General features: G+C 37.9%; 1 protein-coding gene across 1 annotated transcript in view; it reads right to left on the bottom strand.

The window, feature by feature from the left end:
- The window catches only part of HEATR5B (HEAT repeat containing 5B), a 56,658-nt gene that overhangs the window by 27,647 nt on the left and 5,446 nt on the right, over nucleotides 1-23,565 (bottom strand). Inside the window, exons 5-22 of the mRNA XM_063151859.1 lie at nucleotides 22,875-23,024; nucleotides 22,224-22,395; nucleotides 21,677-21,834; nucleotides 20,541-20,790; nucleotides 18,889-19,044; nucleotides 17,250-17,500; nucleotides 16,710-16,821; nucleotides 15,353-15,505; nucleotides 14,962-15,061; nucleotides 14,468-14,577; nucleotides 13,395-13,558; nucleotides 11,198-11,373; nucleotides 9,839-9,944; nucleotides 8,269-8,459; nucleotides 6,589-6,748; nucleotides 4,189-4,378; nucleotides 2,680-2,849; nucleotides 249-393 (exon numbers count right to left, since the gene is read on the bottom strand). Of these exons, the coding sequence (XP_063007929.1) occupies nucleotides 249-393; nucleotides 2,680-2,849; nucleotides 4,189-4,378; nucleotides 6,589-6,748; nucleotides 8,269-8,459; nucleotides 9,839-9,944; nucleotides 11,198-11,373; nucleotides 13,395-13,558; nucleotides 14,468-14,577; nucleotides 14,962-15,061; nucleotides 15,353-15,505; nucleotides 16,710-16,821; nucleotides 17,250-17,500; nucleotides 18,889-19,044; nucleotides 20,541-20,790; nucleotides 21,677-21,834; nucleotides 22,224-22,395; nucleotides 22,875-23,024 (2,914 nt within the window). The remainder of the gene's footprint in view (nucleotides 1-248; nucleotides 394-2,679; nucleotides 2,850-4,188; nucleotides 4,379-6,588; nucleotides 6,749-8,268; nucleotides 8,460-9,838; nucleotides 9,945-11,197; nucleotides 11,374-13,394; nucleotides 13,559-14,467; nucleotides 14,578-14,961; nucleotides 15,062-15,352; nucleotides 15,506-16,709; nucleotides 16,822-17,249; nucleotides 17,501-18,888; nucleotides 19,045-20,540; nucleotides 20,791-21,676; nucleotides 21,835-22,223; nucleotides 22,396-22,874; nucleotides 23,025-23,565) is intronic.

Here is a 23,565-nt window from a genome sequence, read left to right as displayed (position 1 = left end):
CCTATTTGATTGCCAGCCTTAATGAGAGAGAGAGAGAGGTTTAAGTCTGAATTTCACAAATAGTTAAATTACAAACATGATTCCAGAGGTAAAAGCAGAGGTGAGGTCAGTCAGAAGGGACAGTTAAGGGTTTTTCTCACTAAGAGTACAAGGGGGTTTTGGGGGTTTCCCCTTTCTTTTTGAAGGCAAAGCACACCTATGCACACATCTGCATTGTTTCAAAAAGGCCACATGAAAGAAATACATACTGATGGCACTGCTCTCTTTGTCTCCAGCGTTCTTTGCCAAGCTCATGGCATATTCACACACTTCTGACGCTTCCCTCTGAGCGAGCTGCCGCAAACACGCCACCGCAGCCCGGCGCAGCAGCAAGTGAGAGCTGCACAAATGGACCTGAAAGTCAAACCCACCACACGTGAGTGAACTGCAGCACCCCAGTACCAATAAATCAATGCTGCTAAGGACTAAAAGCATTCCATTTTTCAGTTATAAGCCCATGTGTGAGCTGCTGGGAATCAAGTTCTGAAGGTTCAGAAGTAAGCACTTTTCATAATATACAAATATCAAAATATAGCTGACATACACAGAGCTGACAGCTGTCTGGCTAAAGAGATAAAAGCTTAAATATTGGAACTACTGTGCCACTGTGATTTAGATTAATTACAGTTTCCAATTTGTTGCACTCCAGTACTACTCTGCCTCATATTCTGCTATAGCTGTAAATCACTTTCTTTTAAACAAAAAAGCCATTATCAGGTGCACCGCGCATGACAGATATAATAAAACGTGCATTTCCCATTAGTAATAGAATCTGTAGCATTAAGTTATTAAAAGTGCCTCTCAATAACAGCAGAAGATTTCTTTGCTAATTCCTTTGAATCACCTATAGCACAAGCAAATATTTTCCTTACAGAAGAATTGTGTATGGTCTCTATTTTTCTGAGAGGAAATAGCTCCACAGAAAAGTGAATGATTTTCCACAGTGAAAGAGGTGAAGAGTGCCCTTTAAGAAACTCTAACTATTTATTTACTCCAGGGTAATTTGGTTTCAATAAACCTAATATCCATTTGCTTTCTTGGTATTACATTATTATGGGGATGGAAAATGCTTCCCTAAATGAAAGGGTTCTACAGTTTATAAAGCATTTTAACAGTACATCTTTATTCCACATATGAATATACAAGAATTTAGTCCTAAAAAAACAGGCAGTCTTTAAAGAATTTCTAAATATCACAACTGAGGTTGTTTCAATGACCTAAAACACAGAACATTTGGGAGATTTATTAATGTAAAGGGTATTCCATGATTCAAGCTACAAAAAAAAATAACTACAAGTTATGAATCCAATGCAGGAAGAAGAAATTAAAACAAGAGTGTGGAACTGCATGGTTTAATTTTGATACCTGGCATTAATTCCATTCTGAAGAGTTGGCTAATGGTGCAGGTAAGGCAGACCTTGCCTACATAACTATGCATTTGCAGTACGAAGAAACACCCAAGACAACTCAGAGGAAATCCTAACAAACTAAGTATTACTTGAAAGTAAGGAATATGAGAAAGGAAAACAAAAATAGCTTTCATTTAGCAGAAGACCATAAACTATCAGGAGAGAAACAGGAGAAAACCATGGAAAAAAGTTTCAAAACAGCACTAATTATTCATGTATGAACTTCACTGTCTGTAACATTATCCACTGGCATTTACAGAGTAAATGGCTGTAAGGATTATCTCTCCTGATGTACATCATATTCATACAAAAGAGCTTATCTCCTTCTGGGTGTGCTGCAGCCCTTTCATGCAAAATTTTGTGAAGGGACAAGTGACAGGTTTTGTAAATACACTGCACTCCCAGGAGTGCTTGGGGCAGGGTGGGGCTTGGGTGTGCACAGGGCTGAAGAGAAGCACCTAATCATGAGAGGATGCCCTAGGGAAAATCTGGATGGCATACTAAGAAAAAGGTCCAGTGTTGACATAAGTAGGATTGCATTCCTTCAGGTAACACTGAGTCATCAGCACTGCAAAGAACGGCATAAACAAGCTTGCAAAACATCTAATAGACATTAGGGAGAAGCTTTTCAAATATCTCAGTTTTGGACTACTGAACCCTCTAAAAATAACTTTTACAATAGTAATTATTTAAAAAAAAACTACCAACCTACACACCCCCTTTCCTCTTATATTCATATTTGGTATGTTTTGGGCTCAAGCCTTTGACTTACTTCCAGGCCTAAGCCAGGACTTGCTGACAGAACACTAATGAAAGAAGGTGGCAACATTAACAGCAACAGCACAAGAGTTTGTATGTCAGCCCCTAATATTCTGACAGTGGTAACATAAATCCAACATCTGCTACCTATTCCCAGCTTGCTCACTTCCCTCTTTGCATGCAACTAGTTGGAGCAAACAGAGCATTTCACAACCTTTTTTACTCAGTTATATTATTCATAAATGCTTGCTATCTTACACTATTGAGGGTGAAAAAGAATCAGCCCCTATGACTTCAGTTTGGGCAGCATTCTGAAAATATGTAAAATGGCTTGAGGACTCCAGGGTTTTTACAAATATTACTTGCTTATTACACATGGCTATCCTTGACATCTTGCTGAATATTTCCCCTGTCCTCTGCTAAGCACATGCCTAAAGCTTGGAGGACCAAAAGGGATGCACTTGATACTCACACAAAGACTGGGAACCAGACTGGACAGGTTGACATGCCGTGGTGCAAACATATGAAGCTGCTGAAGGCAGGATATAGCAGCTGCCTGAACAAGTGAGTCTGAATGGTCTTGTGTGATTGCACATCCCACCAAACAGGAAGAACGGATTGTTGAAATCGTAGCTCCATTACCTAATCATGTAAGAGGATATCCTTAACACAGCAAAACTTTTCTATCACATCTGCAGACTTTAAACCTTTGAGAAGCAAGAATTATTGAAGCTTCAATAACACAAAAAAAGAGTTCTCAAATTAACATGCAACTTTTCTGATTTACCATGCAAATGAGAAACACTGCAGAGTGTTTCAGTATCTCTTTTTTAGCTCAGTTAAATAACATGCTGTCCAAATAAAATTCTGGATTGACAATCTCCAGTCAGAAATACTGTGAGACTATCTTCTCAGGTCATGAAACCAGTTAATTATCTGAAGTTAGATTTTAAAAATCTCTTTCATTCTATATATGTATAAGCAACATTTCACGCACTGAGCCATTTCCTAAAATATCAGGTAACTCTTTAAGTTCATATCTATCTATGCAGACAATTTTAATTAGTTCCAACAGATGAGCAGCACTCATCTATGCTCTGCTAGAACAAGCATTTTAAAGGAACAGTATTTGATTTGAAGAACAATTCAATTCTGCTTTTTAAGAATTAACCCACATCGGGTTTATAAAAATATTTTCAATTACAGAAATATAACCTGCAGAAGGCATTCTACTTAAGTTGTTATTTTAAAAGTTAACCATATTCCAGGTCAAAAGGTTAACAGATACACAAGTTCAATTAAACCATCTAGAACTATGTCATAATTAAAATCTTAAGTCTAGCCATTTAGAGTTAAAATTCCATTAGTGGCTCTCTGACATTGCAGACCAGAGAGATCAAAGATCATCATACAAATAGTCCTAAAAATCCCAGTTAGACAAAGTCACAAATCTGTGGTTTTAACACCTGAGGCACAGAATTTCAGACACAGTGTTCGGCATGGCAAGATTTTAAGTCTCTACAATAAGGTACAGAGATCTAAGGATATCAAGAATCAATGGAAATTAGTTATAGTTCACAGTATCACCCATTTAATCAAACTTAAGCTCTTGCCATCAGTTTAAAATTAAATAAACACATCTTTAAAAAATGGAGGAAAAAGCTTGTCTGATGCCCCACAAAGATACACACAGTAAAATATGCAGCAAGGGTTCCATGGCTTACCTACCATGCAAATTTACCATTAGCCAAAACACCATACATCACTGCAACTTCTTTATCCAAATCTCAAACTGCAGTCAAAAAAGCCCCAGGCAGTCACAAGGAGGATCAGCATGAGGCAGTCTGCAGGACTGTAACTGAAACAGCCAACATTGCCTCCCCCACCTGCAACTAACAAAAACTTATATTCTTCCATTTAAGGTTATAATACCATCTTTATACAAGGTAGACTTTCTGTTTCACATCAAATTGCCACTAACCTTGCAGCTCAGGCCCCACAGTAGTTATTATAGCCCCAAGGCACCTGCCCAGGCACTGATGCACCTCTGTGTGTGATGGTGGGACAGTCAAGAGCAGCGTGAGAACGAGCGACAGCGTCGGCTCCACGTACCCACGGTACATTGGTCCACTGGAATCCACGATCAAGGCAAGGGAATGGAGAGACCAGGTCTACCAAGAACACAAAGGAATGTTTTTTCAGTAATGCATTCAGGAAATTAAACAGTTTTTTTATGCAGTTGGAGCCTAGCTCTGTACTCCTGTTCTTAAGCACATCTAATTTACTACTCTGACTCCAGAAGTGTTTCCAAATTTCCCAGACCTCAAGCAATCACCTGAGAGTTTCAATATGTCTTACATATTGTTTGGTTATCAGCAGTTCTGGGGATAATGGAAATAAGATGACAAAGAATTCGAGAAAAAATATGCTTAAGAACTTCAAAGAAAAATACAAGCACAAACAACACATCCACTTAAAACAAAAAGGAAAAAAGAAAAGCGACTTGAAATAGGAGAAAGAGCAAATCATTCCACTATAAACCTGGAGGCACAGTCTGAAATGGGCAGCTTACAAAGCCCTTAGCAGAGATGGTCTTTTTTATTCCAGTAGGAAATGATTTTCATGACAAGCTGAAAGGTTCACATGAATCTTTCTAACTTTCTTATCAGCAGGTACAAGAGAGAAAAGCAGTATTGTTCAGTCAGTGTACTATAGCATGAGGGGAAAAATGGTGAAAGACCTATTTCAGTTGAAGGTGAGTAAACAACAAAGGAGCCAAGTAATTTATTGTAATTGTCAAAGCAAGAAGCAGGTAAGAGGACTGTCCTTTCAAATACTGATATTTCACTGGAAATAAATTCCAGTGACAGACCTGAAAGCATTAGCTATCTCCCCATAACACCCTACTAAATGATCTCACTTCAGAATTTTCTCATATTAAACACATGACTAAGATAAAAGACAATTACTACTACAAAGCTAGACTCTTAGGAATAAGCTGGAAAACCTGCCTTTAAAATTGCTGCTTTTTAATCCTCTCTGATGCAATCCAAAAGCCATTAGCACTAGCAGTCATCTAACTACCTCTACAGTCCTAATCCTGTGGTAGCACATTACAGCTTATCCTTTCATTCCTGTAAACTTCCATTATTCATACTTCCACACAGTTTCTGTGTAACCACTGATTCAGTGAGGGATGAGGTTTAAAAGCTTAGTTTTTCACAGTGGCTGGGTGCTCTATTCTCAACAAAGAGTAAGGTAGATAGGCAAGTTCAGCCTGGACTTCCCCTTTATACTTATTTTTCTTTTTTTTTTTCATAAAACATTAACCTTTCCAATTTCGTTTTGGAATTACTGGTGCACAATTATATGCCTCAAATTACCCACTCATACTTGAAGTTGGTTACACATGCAAATTGCACATTGTCTTTCCTTAAACTAAGAAAATTCAAAAGAGACTTAAAGCTGTATTTATAGATTTTTTTAACACTATCTCCAAAAAAAACTAGGCTTGTCTTCCCAACTGATAAACCGTGTTACTTTGTTTTTTTACTGCCCGGAAGAAAAGAAATAAGAAGGTATTCAAATGCATGTTCTATCAAGTTAATAGTAAACCAAGGTGTAAGTATGATTCTTTATAGTTACTGGGGGCTTCATCTTCTCAGGCTGTGGGTATAAAGTGCCACTACTCTCCAAAACCATTACTCTTTCAACAGCATGTTTAGTCCCCTATCTACTATACCAGCAACTTCAGCAGTCAAGTTGTCTTCCTGTGAGACTTCGCAAACCTATAGTCCACAGCAGATAGAAACCCCTCCCTGTCTTAGACTTGGCTCCTACTGATTCCCTTTCTGCTCCCTAACTGCAATTTAGCTTGCAACAGATTTCTGTGTTCATAATATAACCCTGCAAAGATGATGTCCTGTGTATGTGATACCTGACAAAGGAAAGTACTGCTCATCACCTGAGACCCCAGTAAGTGATTACATGTCAGCCATCAGCTATTAAAAGCTTCTTTTTAGGCAGCTAAGGCAATACTAACACATGATGCTGTAAAGGCAGTTTGGAATATGCCCACAGTGCATCACTCTGGCACAGCTGACAAGCTTTTGTGTCTACATGTCCTTCTGAATTAACCTGACCACTTCCAACTGCCTCTCTAAATTGCCATGAAGTTACGTTTTAATTACTGTATCTTTGGGATTCTGTACTCTGGGAGTTTGTAAGAAAAGATTCACTTTCTTCACACTCCCTGGCACATGCTACACATCTTACATGTGACAACATCTACTAAAGAATATCTGAACATGTAGCTTTAGATTTAATCTTCATCTTGAACATTTTAAGTAATTTTGTGGTGATTGTTGTTTTTTTTTTTTACCTGGACTTCAGGAGAGGTTCCATCTTGTGCCAAAGCCAAGAGAATACTGACACTAGTTTTCAAATGCTGTCCAGAACCTATTCCACCAACATAACGATGGAGACAACCCAGAGCCAAGGAATGGCCTGTTCTTGATACAACATCTCGAGCAGATTTTAACCTATCAATGTTTAAATATAAAGAAATCATTTCATTAGGTAAGTTTGTTACACAGAATCTTAGAAGTACCACAACAGTGCAAAAGACTAATAAAGTTTTGCAGGCCATCTTACAAAATCTTGAGAAGCCTAAACAACAGCAAAAACAATGTACTTATTCTAGATTACTATTAATCCAGGTTACATATAAAACAAGAGGAAAAGAAGGTATTTTAATAATTTTTTTTTTCTGGTCAGAACTTGACCTTTTAGATGAAGAAGAGTTTAGACAGATATAGAAAAAGAATCCAGATTTTGCAAGTGTTTCAGAGCAGACTAATTTAAGAATCATTCAAAAACCACTGATGTAAAAAGGAATTAAGAATAAAAAAATGACGACACACACTGAGAAATGAAAAACTGACAAATCCAGTTTTTTATATAGCTGTTTTCTTCTACAGCTGATTTTTATGGCTTTTGCAAGAGAGCCTTTTTATTTTTTTAAATAAAAAGCCTTTTATAATGAAAGTGAAACAGAATGAGTTGCATTTTGAATTATTTGGTTGTAGGAAGTTGTATGCATTGACTTATTGAGTATTTTCCACAATACTGCTTCCGAGTGCATGTCACATACATCACTTAGTAATTAGAACCCTTTTCAGTGGGTGAGGAAGAGAGATAAAAGAAGGGATTTCCTAATAAGGACAAAGATTTTTTTCCCCAGGTTGACTGTATATATGCATGCTCTTGGCCATCAGCAAACAACAAAGTAAATGCACATCTCAAATATAAAAAAAATCACTTGACTGTCAACAGAATGACAACCATTAAGAACTTACAAGTTAATCTAGATAAGAAACCAAGGAAAGTCCCAGTAATAGAAATTCAATGAAAGACAGCAAGGATGATGTACTTTATTACAAGATGAAAGGGTGAGAAAAATTTAACTACTTAGAGGTAAGAGAGCTGGACTGAGGCCATGCTCATGCACCTGGCCCAGCCAAAAACAAGCGCTGTAGCCCTGAGGCAGCTGCATTCTGATTCAGAAATATGCTGATGCCTTAAATTTAAGTAAGAAAATGGGAAACATACCATATTGTTGCTTCTACCAGATATCTTTCTAAAGACCCAAGACAAACAACAGAATATGAAAAAAAATACAGGCCAGTAAATCAGTTAAATCAATGTGTAAAGAGTGAAATAGAACCACTATTACATAATTGACATTACAGACATAATGTAAGCTGTTCTTATCTATCTGATACAGTTTAGTCACCTTCAGGAAACTCATCAAAAGCTGTTCATCAGTATCATTTCACATTCCAAGTGTTTAACAACTCAGCTTTTATTCCTCACATGAAATAAATACAAAAGAGAAGAATCTGTTTAAAGGTTTCTTAGATCTATGTAACCATAGGGATCAAGCACGAAAGAAGAGAATAATGAATATGGTATTTAGAAAAGGAATCTTCCAAACTACATTAAATTACATATTATATTAAATTACTATTTTATTTCATTTTCCGAATTAAAATTAACTTACTTATCAAAACTGTACTGAGCCATTCTAGCAATGAAAGAGGCTTCTCCAACCACTTGAGCCATTCTGCCAAGAGCTTCACCTGCTGCACATCTCAGAATAGGGTTAGGATTATCAAGGGCACCCATTACAAGCGTCAAAGCAGATTTGCGGACTTCTTCTGGTCCTAATGTGCTTTTATTCTCAGCTAAACCCTACAGTAAAAATTAAAATAAAATTAAAAAAAAGAAGAATCCAATAATAGCTTAATGCAGGGAAGAAGAAAATATATTTGAGACCATCAAGTGAAAACTATGCACTTTTGCTTTTGTTTCAATTTGTGGTAGCTCATTCTAAAACAAATTGGTTGAAAACATTTGAAACTCAAAATCAACAATAAATCCTGGGTCTCATGATGTTTGCCAATATTCTACCTATTTCACATACAGGAAGACCTGCTGCACCAGTCTTTTTTATCAAATGCATTACCTACAGGCACCCTAATCCTACCAAATCTGATCTAGCTTTACATGGGACACCTCAGGAAAAAAAAAAAAAGAAGCTTTAAAAATCTAACAGCAAAAATCTAATAGAAACTACAGACCGGTTACATTTCTACAAGAATCACTTAAATTGAAGACATTATAGATACATGAAAGTATTTTTTTCTGTATAATCACATCCTTCCAAACATTTATACAGCCCTTTATATTAACAATCACCAAACAGTAACACTAAACAGCACTTCTGCAGTTTCTTTTACTCTGGGAGAAATAATTAAACACATGTAAAGCAAAAATACTGCATGTGCTATAGAGCAAGAAGTCAAAGGCTCTAATTAGATCATAATTTTCTGAAGTCCTCACTTCAGCTCAATTTTGCCCATTTTTTGAACACTTGGCATGGCATGGGAGATTCCAGAAATCTGCCTTGGAATCTACATTTCAACTTGTAGCATTGTAAATCACGTTTTTAAGAACAATGCAAAGAACCAGGTGCTGTGTTGCCAATCAACCAAAGACATGGAGCTGCAGTAACAGCTTAAACTGGGCAGTCATTTCTGACTTGCTCTCTTACTTTCTGACTTGATAGCACCAGGTTGCATTTCCAAGTCTAGACAGAGAGCACACAGCAGTAGCTGCAGTCAGTGGGACTGGGCATAGGCACCTAGAGCTCTGAGCAATAAGGCAACCAAAATGTAAACCCAAAGCTATTTGTGTATTCAGTTACACAAGCCACATCTGCACAATACTCTGTGACTTGAGGGGTTTTCTGAGTATACATGATAAAGTACTTAAATCCATGAGTCCAGTGTAAATAAAACCAGAGGACTGAAGATGAAAAGACAGTCTGATTACTATAGAATGCTGAATACTATAGAATGCTGATGATTGTAGAATGCAGTCATGAGCATCTGTTCTCTGTACTGATACATGAAGACAAGAGCTTAAGCTAGTATCCAGAAAAAAATTCCATTCTGGAACTTTCAAATTTTTGAATTCTTGAGTGACTTTAGTAATACTCTTCTAACAGCCCTTTGTACTGAATGCAAAGTGATGAACTTGGGCTTTCATTACAAGTTTACAAGTCCTACCTTCAAGGCACTAAGAACAGCAGTAAAGATATTAAGCTGCACAGCTTGCTGGCGAACACCTTTAGCCTGCTTGACACATTCAGCAAAGTGATCCAACATCTGTAATCTAAAACAAAGGAAAGAACATAATTGAAGTGACAGCCTTTCAAAATACAAACTGAAGCACAGCTGGTAAAAACCACACACAACAAAAGGGCCTTTTAAGTTCAGTAGCAGAACTTATGCTTCAGGGGCTGCAGAAGGTATTTGCTATAAGTAATAGCAGAGCTACTCTGAACATCCCTTTGCTGCTTCTTCTAGTTCATCCACAAATATTTACTATTCCTTTGAAGAAAACACCACCAAGAGGAAGTGAATCTTCAGGTGCATATGGCTATATAACTAGAAAGCTATGAGGACCAGAGTGGAAAAATGCTGTCTTTCCACTACAATATAAAATAGTGTTACCCTTCATATTTGTTTCTCTGTTTCTATTGTTTTTCCCATTTAACATCCATTCTGGCCCCCACTCCTCCCCAGAAAACATTCAAGGAGGAACATCCCCTTGAAGATACCAAAAACAGGAATGTAATGAATAATCTGCATAATCTGCATAATTACTCAGCAGTTCCCAAGCTACATTTTTTCACCATTAACAACAGGTATAGACTAAGGTGAATTACACCAAGCTGGTCTCAAGTCTATCCTGCACTTAGTACAAAATGAGGTTGACTGCTATGAAAAAACTGCTCCCAAAAGATTTGCACTGAAAGCTGATTTTACTTTGAAATGCTTTTAGAACTGTTTTCACTCTGTGCTCAGGGACAAATTGCCTAAACTGAGCAACAAAATTAGTCCTGACAACTCATAACTCTGTAGAGGTAATGTGAAACACAAAGGAAAATACGTTGAATTCCATTTCCTCTTTTTCATTGTGCATACAATTCCTTGCTGACTATAAATCAAATGGTCTTACTTATGGCAGCCAAATAAAATTCAGTGGAGGCCCCTGCTGTTTTCAAGGTTGATTTGAAGTTAATTGCAATGGGTACTTTTACAGGAAATTTTGGTTGCAGAGATATTACTACTGTTAAATGCAGTATGAAAAGAGAACAATCTAGTCTCCATCTCCGAACACTAATTTTCAAAAAGATAAAACTGAGGAAATCACTTTATTTCTAAAGTGACTACACACATTCTGGAATCCTGAGACACAATGGGCATCAAATACTAAACTCTGAATTTAAAGACAGTTGATACCTTAGTCAATTCTTATTTCAGCAAAAAAAACCAAACAAACAAATAAGAAAGTCCCCAACACAACAGTACCCAGAGAAGTAAGGCATTAGGTTCTGAAATTGAACACTGATGTAAACTGACCTATGTTTGTAAGAGACATGAGGAAAAACCACACCAAAGAGAGCCACAGATGCATCAATGACAGATACTCCCAAAGGAAGGGGACCAGGCACAGCTTCACCAGCAGGGATGCGCAAATAAATGGAAGAGGGATCATGTTCCAGAGCACCACTTCCAGACGCACTGTTTGGCTGAAGCTGCAAAATTGCACACAACATCAACACCTCTGAATATACCTTTGCACATAAAAATTTGGAACTAGAGATAACCAAGACACATATGCAACAGTTGAAACAAGAGAACAGCTTACAAGCACCTGAATACAAGTGCAGAATCCTCACGCATACATATTAGCATTTACAGGGCCAGCTGAATTCTGAAGGGTCAAAACCATTAACAGCTAGATAAATACACAAAATATCACTTCTGGTATTAAGAGATGAAAATTAAGAGAAAAGCAAATTAATTCTGGTATTAATAGTAGTTTCTGAACCATTGAATAAGAAATACCATTTCAGACAGAAGATTATTCAGTCACTCTCTGAGAGTTACAGCACGGTGTATTAAATTATCAGTTTTGGATATGATATGCCCTACACAGAAAGAATTAGAAATATTACTAAAATTATAAACTCTCTTATCATCCAGAAAATACTTCCTAATCATCATTCTTTCATGAAACTATTAAACAATCATCTATTTTCTCTGAAGAAAATTCTATATTCTTATCAATTATTTAATCATGAAACAAAATCAGAATCTAGTAGGTCTGTATTCTTCTTAGAAGGACAGAAAACACAGCAAGGTTTGTTGACACCTCTATATCATTAAAAAATAAAACATGACTAAGCACAAGGGAATCATAGAATGATAGAAATTTAGGGGCTGGAATGGATCCTAAAGATCATCTGGTCCAAGGCTACCCTACCATGGGCAGGGACATCTTTCACTAGGACAGGTTGCTCAAGGCCTTATCCACCCTGGCTTTGAACAGTGCCAGGGCTGGGGCATCCAAAACCTCCCACAGCAATCATTCCAATGTCTCATCACTCTCACAGTGAAAAATTTCTTTCTAATATCTGACCTAAATTCCCCCTTTCAATTTGTACCTGTTACTCCTTGTCCTATCACTACAGTTCCAGATGAACAGTCCCCATCCAGCTGCCCTGTAGGCCCCCTTCAGATACTGGAAGGTTGTTCTGAGGTCTCCAAGCAACCTTCTCTTCTTCTCCAGGATGAACAGCCCCAACTGTCTCAGCCCATCATCACAGGGGAGGTTGCTCCAGTCCTCCTATCAACTTTGTGTCCCTCGTCTGGATCTGCTCCCAACAGTTCCATGTCCTCCTTATGTTGGGGACACAAGAGCAGAGGGGCAGAACCACCTCTTTATCCTGCTGGCCACACTGCTTTTGATGCAGCCCAGGATTCCAGCGGCTTTCTGGGCTGTGAGCACACACTGCCACTGTTTTACAGGCAGGAAGTGAAGAAAAAAAAAAAAAAAGGAGGCAGGAGGGAATGAAAAAGCTCTGTGCATTGAAGCCTGCACTGGAAATTTACTATGTCCTCCACAACAAACAAAGGAAGTTTGTAAAACTTTTTTTTGCTTCGACACGCTGATCTTGGCTTAGAAATCTTTCCACATCCTTGGCATCAGTCTTGGCTTTTGGATCTGCTCCAATCAAACCTTCTGAGACACCCTCCTATTATTAGATGGCTGTTGCAGAAGAGGAGTTTTCAGCCAACAACATTGTGTCAACACTTTCAAATGAAATGTAAGATTTCTTACTACACCTACAAAACCAGTTAAATCTTGTTTTGCTATAACACCATTTGCAATATTGATATTTTGACAGCAGTTTCATTATGAAACATGTTAAGTGGAACCTACATTTCTCCTAATTCAAAAACTTCATATGAGAACAACTTCTAGGCTACAAAGATTGGCAGACAGGAAGAGATATTGAGTTAGGGTTTTTTTTTAAAAAGAAATGAGGCTGGTCCACTAAGCACAACCCTACGAGTAGCATTATGCAATTTATATCTCAGCTGTAGGTGGTTTTTAATCAAAACAGTACCCTGGAGATGGAAGCACTTACAGCTAAAAAAGCTCTGAAATAAGACTAAAAACAAGGTATGAAGCTTCAGTTTTAGAAGGCTTCCCCACACACACACCACACAGACAGGGCAGATAATTCATTCTTCTAGCTTTTTTTGTTACCTGATCTTCAATTGACTTATGATCTGTTTCCTGCAGCCAAGAGCCGAGCAGAACACTATCATCATAATGACAAAGAGACCTTAGGAGTGATGTGGTTGTATTAGCAGAGTTGTCTGTCAAAGTAAATTCCGCTACCAGCTCTCGAAGAAGCGCATTAAATGATCCTAGAAGGACAGACATTAAAAAGAATCACCACTGCTTCTTAGCCAAAACACTTCAGCCAGTGATCAGAAGTTACAAATGTACCACTACTTCAGTTTTAGAGGTGGCTAACAGAGAAGTAAACCTGACAATAACAGAGTTGAGAGCAAGGCTTCAAATGGAACTGTAGGCTCTCAATTCCCAAATCATGGGTACCCAAATACCTAAATAATAGGTAAGGTTGGAAACCACTGGAGGTCATCTAGCCCCACCTTCTGCTCAAGCAGAATCCACTAGAGCACATTACTCAGAACTGTGTCCTGTTCTAAACAACAAATTGGGCCATCCCTACAGGATGACAATCCAGATGTAGAAAAAAAAAACATGTTCATCCACATGATCATGTAGACATAATGAAGTAACAAAAAAACCAAAGAAACCCAAAAAGTTAATCTTGTCACTGTGTGAGAGTGGTTGGCAATTTACTAATAGCAGATCTGTGTAATAGATCAAATCAGGTTTAAAAAGGAAAACAACCAAACCAACCAAATAAAAAAACCTAAATGTAACCAAAACTAAACTTCCATTGTCACATCTGTTTTTCAGTATACTAAGAAATAAAGTTCTCTACCTTTTAAGTAACAATGACTTTAAAAACTATTATTTGATCGCAGACCATGATCTCCATACCTCTCAATCCTACAAAGGGGACCATAACTGCTATACTCCAAGTGTTACTCTATGAATGCTTTTCAGTACTCATACTCTGTAGCTATATTATCAAGATGACATACAGAAGATGAGGAATATAGTACAAAATTCTTGGAGATTCCTAGAATTATATTTTGACTCTTACAGCTGCTTCAAAGATATGCATCACAAGTACTAAGCACAATTTTTACTTTAACAAAAACTGTTAAAAATTTATGTACCTTCATATGTCTTTGGGGGCAATAAAGCCAAAATATCATAAAGTCTTAAACGAACCATAGCTGCACTGGCTTTGAGATGAGCTCCATGGGCTTTAATTACTGATGGAATGCTAGAGAATTAAAAATGAAAAAGAGAAACCAGAAATGTTGCAGTTACAGAAGAGAGTATTTTCAGATTTCTTTTCACAGGATGTAACTCTAGGCAAGGCAAAAAAAAAGTGTTCAGAGAAATACTCTGAACAACATTACTCAATTAATGATACATTTTCAGAAGTAATTGTACAGAGAAAACCTTAATTATAAACTCAAGGAACCCACAACGTATGTTGCCATAAATCAGTGACATGCACTTCCTCAGAAGTCCTATTTTCATTACAGGTGGGGCAGGGGGAAGGGGCAGACACCAAACCACAAAACCCAACTCCAAATTAGTTCTAGTATTTCAATACCAGGAAAAGACAAAAGTGAATGAAGAGCAGAAACTGCCTACTTACTGTGACATCATTGTCATGGCACATTCTATGGGTGTCATCAGTTTCCTGATCACATCCTCAGTAAGGAGCTCAGGGCAGTGAGCAACAAAGCTTCTCATAGCTAATAACAGAACAGTTTAAATTAAACTTTCACTGAAACAAACAAGTATAAGACATAAACAAGATACAAATTCTGAGAATATCAAAAGAGCAGCAATTAAAAATGTTTATTCAAAGACTGTGTGATCTGTTCATAAAACTATATGTCAAAGCCAGGACATACTGATGAAAATCTGACACATTTTACTCCTTTTCAAAGAAAGAGGGGAAGTTACAGGACTTCTCTCTGCAATACTTGGGATCATGTTTTGGTTGACTGTGCAGGTATAATCTCAAACTCTGAATTTCTTACCACACAGAGCTCCAGCACGGCCTTCCAGTGTTACTTGCCAGGTGAAAGAATCTCCTCTTGCCTTCTCTGCTTCCAGCTCCTTCAGAGACCGTGGGAACACGTTTCGCCACAGCAGCAACATCTTAGGCAGATGATACCGGACAACAGAAGGACCTAAGTAAAAAAAATGTGACAGTATAATAAAAATGTGTATTTAAGAGTGAAACATCTGCTGTGAAGGCTTTTGCTCTTCAAACTATTTTTGTCTTATTTCACTTCTCTTCCTTTCTGCCCTACTTGGAACAATGAAAACCAAATGAAATTTTTTCTCATTCCTAGGTTGAAAGTGTGGCAAGTAAGTACTATACATCACATCTGCTTGTGGGTCTCACTCCTAAAACAGGAAACAGACTACCCTACCCATTGTCATGCCATACAGAACCATGGTCAACTGTTTTTTTACTATCTTTTTATTCTGGCTTCTAATTTTTTTATATTAATTTTGAAGACAGGTTCTTTAGCCTGATCTACTCTGCCCATAAAATAAATAGAAAAACAACTGATAGTCATTGCTTATGTAAATTAGTTTAACAGTCAAGTTTCTTTTGAAACTTCTGAAAAAGATCCAGTGCAAGTACATTAAAAATATATTGGAGGACAACCAGAATAGAAGTATACTGTTAGAAAAATATGACGATAAACTAGTTAAAGAGACAACTTAGAGAAATGAGATGAAACACAAATGGTATTTGATGAGAGATCAAAATATTGCAAAATACATCAGATAAAATTTTTTCCCGTATAAAAGAAACTCCAAACAAACCAGAAAAGAACACCACTGCTGCCACATTCAAGAGTATACTTACAACCTCTCAAAATGCAGCTTGTGATACTTCTGTAATGGCAGATACAAACATGAGGCTGGCTTTTTTACAAGAAAACCAAAGGGCTTTTGAACTGACAACTCTTCTACACAGTGCTGCTGTCTACCTAGAGACACACATGCAACTTGTTGGAATGCTCACTGGGTTTCATTTACTGTCCATTTCTTCAGCACCACAGTATTAAGGAAGAAAGAGCAAGGGTAATTTTGCCTTTTCAGAGAATGACTAAAGGCTGGGTTTCTAAAGCCAGAACAGGATTTTTTTTTTTTTAGGTATGACACCTTCTACCATACTTCAGCTTAGATAAGGACTAATATTTCACTTCTCCACAACACAATGTTGCTGAAGTGCACTTTCACTCTGCTTCCCCTATATAAATACTCTTGTGCTGGATAATGAGCCCATTATGTGTAAAGACCATTTGTCAGAGCAGATAATCAGAAGTGTTGGACAAGCTTTAAAATAAAAAGAAAAATCAAACTATTTTTACAAACCTAAAGTCATAAGTGCTCCAAGTAAAAGCCATCCAGCTTGAGTCCGCTGCAAGGAGAGCCTGCTGTTCTGTGCAGCAGTTCGTAACAGATCCTCAGCAATACTGACCACCATCTGCAGCAGAGCAAAACACAGGGGCCTTTAGAAACATAAATGAGGCCACTGCAAGCTATTCTACTTGTTCACTCTTACAGACTAAAGATGTTCTCAAATCATTGGAATTGACCTTCCATAAAGAACGAATGCAGATTACATTTCATGCTGATGATTGGTGTTTTTTGTATGATAACAAAGCCAGCAATATTCTCTCCAGCAATTTTTCAATATTTCAATTTCTCTTCATCAAATTTGAAAGAAGAAAAGAGCTGTTAAATATTGCAACTGAGATTCTAAAACCATGTGCTCTGGCCACTACTCTCGCACAAGGCACAAGCTCAGTTTCAATAATGCTCATTAGCATGCCACCCATTTTGCAAAGCTTTTACTTGTAGATAAAAAGGTATCTTTTAGTGCACCCACAGATAAAACACTCACTATCTCACCTTTCCTTTGGCATGAGGAATGCCTAGAGGACACTGATGCACACCACCTAACAAAGCAGCCATTGCAAAACTGTAGCCACTAACAGCTTCAGGGGAGGTCTTCAGATTGTTGAGTCTTTCTGCACATCTGTCTAAAAATGGAGTCAACTGAAAGGGCAATGCCACAGCGACACACCGCAAGCACCAGGCAGCGGCCAGCCGAGCAGCCATGCTGGGGTGAAGAAGAACTGAAGTTACTGTCTCCAACAGACCTACAGAAACGAGAGGTTGCAGTCTTTAACTTATGATGCACTTTTTAATATACATATGCTTTTTAATATACATAGAGAAGTAAACTGAATCAATACTAGACAGCCAATGTGAAAGTTAAGAAAGTTAGAATTAAAGTACTTAGATTTGCTGATTATGCCTTTTCAGGAAAGATGGTACTTGTTACTAGCATTATCTGCTCTCCATCAGGTTTTGTCAGCAAAGGTGGAGCACAGCACTGCACTGACTCCTAATACTTAAACACTGAAAAGAGGCAGTAGGACTATAGAAGAGAACAGGCACTGGATGAGACAATTCCCATAATATTTTACAGTTTGCCAGTAACAGACCAACAATAACACTGATCTTTGGGTTTGCTCCACACTGTAGCCAAGCACATGCTGTAGATGTCACTGACTCCTGTACTCTGCTTTTGACGTGGTGCTGTCCACCCTGCAGCAAGTTTATATCCTTCTACACTCTCCAAACTCCTGTGGCTACCTAATCCCACTTTCTAACTGCACCCTTCAGTTCCATTTGTCTCCCCACAAATATTTTCTTGGATGGATTTTCTTTAGTCCAAGTCTTCAAAGCTCCCACTACTGCTTGCTTTCTCTGGAGCTGTGAACAATTTCTACCTGCTGAGTTCACAGCTAACAGAAATAATACTGAGATACAGTCCCCTCTGTTCTTATGGGACACAGCTGCCAGAAGGAATAAATATGAGCAGCCTTCCCTACTCCAAAGCTGGCACAAAATGAGTATGGGAAGGATGTCATATGCAACAAGACAACAATCTGTATGATGAAGTGTCTAAAGAAGCTCGTACTTCCAGTGGAAAAAACATAAGCCTCCACAAACTCAAAAAACTTAAAGCTGTAGCACTACAAAATAAATGTGGATTCAGATATTGAAACAAACAAGAAGAAAATCCCAACCAACTTCAGCCAAAGAACTACTTCTTTTAAAGGGGCCTACCAACAGCTTCATCTCAACAAAATACTTTTGCCTCCTCACAGAAATTTGGTATTTAAAGGCAATGTTTTCCAGGAACAAATGTTTCAGACCTTACATAGCAAAACAACGTATTTCCTACAAAACCATTATTGTAAACAAACCAATACCAAAAATTACCATTTCACTCACCCTCAGAAAGAGCTTCAAAAAGACTCCTATCCAAACAGCTGTTTAATACTTGGTCAGACTTGAACTAAAGTTAGGGTACTACACACAGTGAGGTGGACAAATGTAGCTATCTGGAGTACTACAGGAAATACCAATTTCATAGATTTATTTATTTCATATTCATTGATTATTTAACTAGATTTAATGATATTTCATATTCATTACTCAAATGCCTCACTTAATCTATTTCCATTTATTTGCATACCAATAGAGGGTTCTTGAATAAGAGGAGATGCAGTAGCATTCAGACTCTGAACCAGACTACCCAGCTCCTGGAGGGCACACACCATTACATGCTGGCTTGCAGCTACATCAGCAGCTCCTGATTTATTCTCACTGTTAGCATCATTCACTACTGCTTCTGCAGAAAAGAAAACAAGAATGTCTTGCTTAATTATGAATAGAATCCCACCCAAGCATTCACAGGACAGAAAGTGACAGTTTCATTTTGACATCAATCCTACGTTAAAACAAAAGCACAAGTCTGGTCACAGTGAAAACTAACAAAACAAACACACTCAGCAGGGAAAGAATTTTATAGCTATCAGCCAAACATAGTTGTCCAAAGACCATAAAAAACAGATGCCCAGCAGCTACTGTGGATAGCAAAGCGCTAAGAAGTAGGACAAACAGTGTATGTGTGCATTTATACAGTAACAAAATATGCAATCTTGACATATCTAGGTTCTGCATACAAATTTGCTTGCATGTATGTTCAGTGAAACTAAAAAACAGACCTTTAGTAAATAATTAATCATAATTTCTAATCATCTCAGTGTTATCCAATTGAGTTCCTTGATCCCATAGTATGTCCTCCTACAAAATATCCCAGAAGCAGCAACTATGTCCTCAAAAAGGGACTTCAATACCAGCTTAATGTTTGTGTGTCTACTACAGAAGAAATTTAAGAGAATGGTCTGCTGTATATGAAGGGAAACAATTATTACCAAGTAAAAACCGAAAAACCCTTCCCATTTTTCATCACATTCATGAGAAATCCTCAAAAATATGTAAGTTCTACAAACTATCCAAATACGCAACTGAATTTCCTGCAACTTTGACAAAGTGGCAGGAGGAGTATTTTCTGCAACTGTTTCCTCTCAGAAACAGCATTTTCAATAGACTTGTTTTCTTGGAATTAGTACTTACAGTAATGAGAAACCTTTTAAAGTCTCATGCCTACCCCATCAAAAAATTGTTACAAGAAGAACCTGCAAAAGTTTTTAAATCAAATCCATTTTCACGTGTTAAGCATTGTCTTAAAATCCAATTAGATGACAGCAGAAAAGAAAGATATATTTGGTAAATAAAATAATGGGTATTTCTAATTTACTCTTTTAAATCTCAGCTTGAGCTACTTCCTTTCATAAGAAACAGATGCCAAGAGAGTTTTGTTAGCTCTCTAAGTGATTCCATATTCTGCAAAGGGGTCATATTCTTCAGATTACATAATTTTCATCACAAAATCCAATTAGACATTAGTATGGATATTAGCAGGGGAGACACAAGGATCTACAAGATCTTGAGCAACAGGATTTTTAACACTGTTAGTAAAGAACTCTGCATGACTTTCAATACAGTCTATCCCAAGATAGATGGCAAATGCATAGTTTTCTTCTCCACTTACATTCTAGGGTTTTGACAATGCATTTGCTATCTGGGATAACCAGCCAGTGTCATACAATCACTTTTGAAGCACAACTCAACCTTTGAACATTTGAAACAGAAAGCAGATGAACTATCATTTCCCATAAGAACAAAATTACTCCTCCCAGTAGAAGAAAGCTAAAAAATGGCTGCCTCACTAAAATGACAGTAACTTTCAAGTGGTCTTGAATGAAGAAAAATGGTTCTCACCCACTGCTTTCATTTGTTTACCAATGGCTTGACATATTTCTTTGGCAGCTGCAATCTGTGCTTTCTCCCCCAGCAAGCTGCCCACAGTTGCTCTCAGGATAAAGGACACACATCTTCGAGAGTACACAGCCTCCACGTGGGTCTGGGTTGCACGAGGATGGGACACCAGGTCAAGCACGTGGGACAGGAAGGTGGCAAAGTTGCGCTCCAGCCACTGCCCTCCCAGCGTTGTAACAAACACAACGTAGGCCTGCAGACCCAGAAGTCACACAGCAACCCAGTTAAAACAGAAACAAAAGGCTGTGTGAAACTACAGCCAGGCTCTAAGGCACAATAGTAGCAACACCAGTCAGCAATAAGCAACCCTAATGAGGTTACTCAGCACGAACCAATTCAGTATTCACATCTTTGCTGCTGAAACTCAACTTTCTCCAGTACCAAGGGTAGCCCCTGTACTGTGATGCATAAAATACACTTTGGATGACAGCAAAAAACCCAGTTCATTGCTTTAAATGTGCCTCTTTCTAAAAAAGTTAAGAACACCATGTAAATAAAAGCAACATCAACGTGTTCCAGTTCACAATGAAAACCTGGAATATTCACCAGGTTCACGTGAAAAAGGCTGAGACAAAATAATAAAGGGTTTCACAAAATAACCTATGATCAAAGAATCTGGATTCTGGGAAGGTACTGCAGCATATTGAAATACATGTCAGCATGAGAATGTTTGAATTTGAAGAGATGCTGCCACCACCTTTCTCTCTCAGACAAGAGAAGCTTCCACATACAGGTGCCCCAAAAGAGTAACAGAGCACCCTCTCTAAAAAGAAACTAAATTTTAAAAAGGAACTAAAGTCTTTAACATACTAAGTTTTCTAATATTTTTGCAAGTTAATCTCACCTAATATACACTGATCTAGTAAATTTTCCTTAGCTCTTATTTTAATCTGTTGTTACTGCCTATCAATAATAGAAGAAAGTAGATCAGGGAATGATACCTCATGTACATCTCACAAAACAGAAGAGTCAAATTAGACCTGTAAATGAACTTACACAGAAATAGAGAATAAAAATGCATATTTTTCCTACTAAAAGGAATTATGTTTGAATTTTACTTCATTAAAAAATTTACAAACCTGGGTAACACCAACTCGCACTTCCCTATTGACAGATCCTCCCACTTTTAACATCTCTCCACCACTCTTCAGGAACCCAGATCCCCCTCGCAGAAATCCTGTGGCCATGAGCTCCAAGACCTCCTCAAGTGTGGCTCTCTTCACATTTTGCCGCATCACTTTTTAAAAAGAAAAGTAATTGCATCACTTTTTAAAAAGAAAAATAATTATTTGTTCCCAAAGCTCCAACCAACACAAGCAATGATCTTGAAACCAGACTTATTAATTCAAAATTGTCCTGCAAAAACAAATCTACCCAATATTTCAGATAAAAATTTACTTGCACATTTAAAAAAAAGCCACTTCTCCCAGGTGGTTTTTGATAGTTTGTTCTGTCCTTTCTTTCTATGACAGAAATTCTGCACTCTTTTTAGCTTAATGTTTATAAAAACAAACAATCCATCTACAAGCTACCATCTACTGGAACAACAATGTATCATGCAGCACTGTCAATGTAACATGGTACTGAAGGTGCCACTGTAGACATGGAATCCAGAAGGGCTCATACCTGTTGCTTGTTTTGGTATCAGTGCTGTAGCCATGACTGTCCCCAAAAGCTTTGATACTGCAACTCGCACACCATAGTTTGAGTTTTCCAGAGCTTTAAAGCACAGCGTTGCAACGTTCTCTAGTTCAGCTGTCCACATAAACACTGCTTCATTCTGTAATTCCAGCAGACACTGTAGGGAAAATAGACTTGCTAAGCACCAGGAGACCATTCTTACATTTTATCTAAGTATCAGGCTGCAATCGTCAGGTTTATTCAGAAAGTATTTTAATATGAAAATTTCAAGAATTAATTTAGAAACACTCTCCCACGTGCCAACTATCTTAGCTGATTAAACAATCAGAAGAGTCATGGAAGAGGCTAATACATAAACTAAAAAATTAAAAGAAAGCTCTACACAAGAACCATGTTACCAAAAACCACTCCCACTGAGGCTCACAGATAACATATTCTATCTCATACTTTTTTATCAAGTGGGGAATACAGTACTACAGTACCAGTCAAATGTCTGAGCCTCTGGTGCAAACTAAAAGACTCACCTTGTCCAACTAATAACCAAATTTCCCTTCCTGAACAACAGGTGCCAGTTCAAGTGCAGGCACTCCCTAGTCACAGCACGAGAACGTGTGTGGCTGGTGAGAAGACACCCACCTTAGCCACTGCACAGCGCACAGCCATCGATCTGTCCGTCAGCAGAGACCGGGCATTCTTATAAATGTCACGGTGACAAGAAGCTGCTGCTCCTCCAAGTCCATTGAGGACTTTCTGCAAACTCATCAGGATTTCACTGCGGCCCTGAGACTGCACACACACAAAAACATTGATGTAAAAATGTGGACACAGCAGTTACATTAAGAACCAGGTGTATACTTATGCATTTTCCTGCTTCTATGCAGGAATGCTTTTGCAAATGTTGAAAATAAAGGCATATATCACTGATACATAGCTCATTTTAAAAAGAAGTAAACACCACACACAGCTTTACTTAAAGTCTTTCAGTTGTGACATAAATTGAACCCAGGCAAGCCAACAAACTGGCTCTAGGGAAAATGCTTCTGCATTGCCCCACTATTTATCAACTGCAGATTTGGGGCGAAAAAAGAAAAAGCAGCTGGTAAGAGAGAATGGGAAACTCAAGTAATATAGCAGTTTCATGCTATACCTGCACACGGGCAGGTACTTACACTCTGAGAGCACACATACACAAATAAATAAATAAACAATCACACAGGTAAACAACACAGCTGAAGAAAACAGCTGCCACCACAAGAGCCATACAGTCAGTATTCCAACTTGTCCATAAAGAGCTATTTGCATAAAAAACAGACCCACTGGCAGCCCA

The sequence above is a fragment of the Melospiza melodia genome, chromosome 3 (genome assembly GCF_035770615.1).
Source record: "Melospiza melodia melodia isolate bMelMel2 chromosome 3, bMelMel2.pri, whole genome shotgun sequence".
Classification (NCBI taxonomy): Eukaryota; Metazoa; Chordata; class Aves; order Passeriformes; family Passerellidae; genus Melospiza; species Melospiza melodia.
Note: the sequence above shows the minus strand (reverse complement) of the source record. Positions and strands in the feature narration are given on the sequence as shown.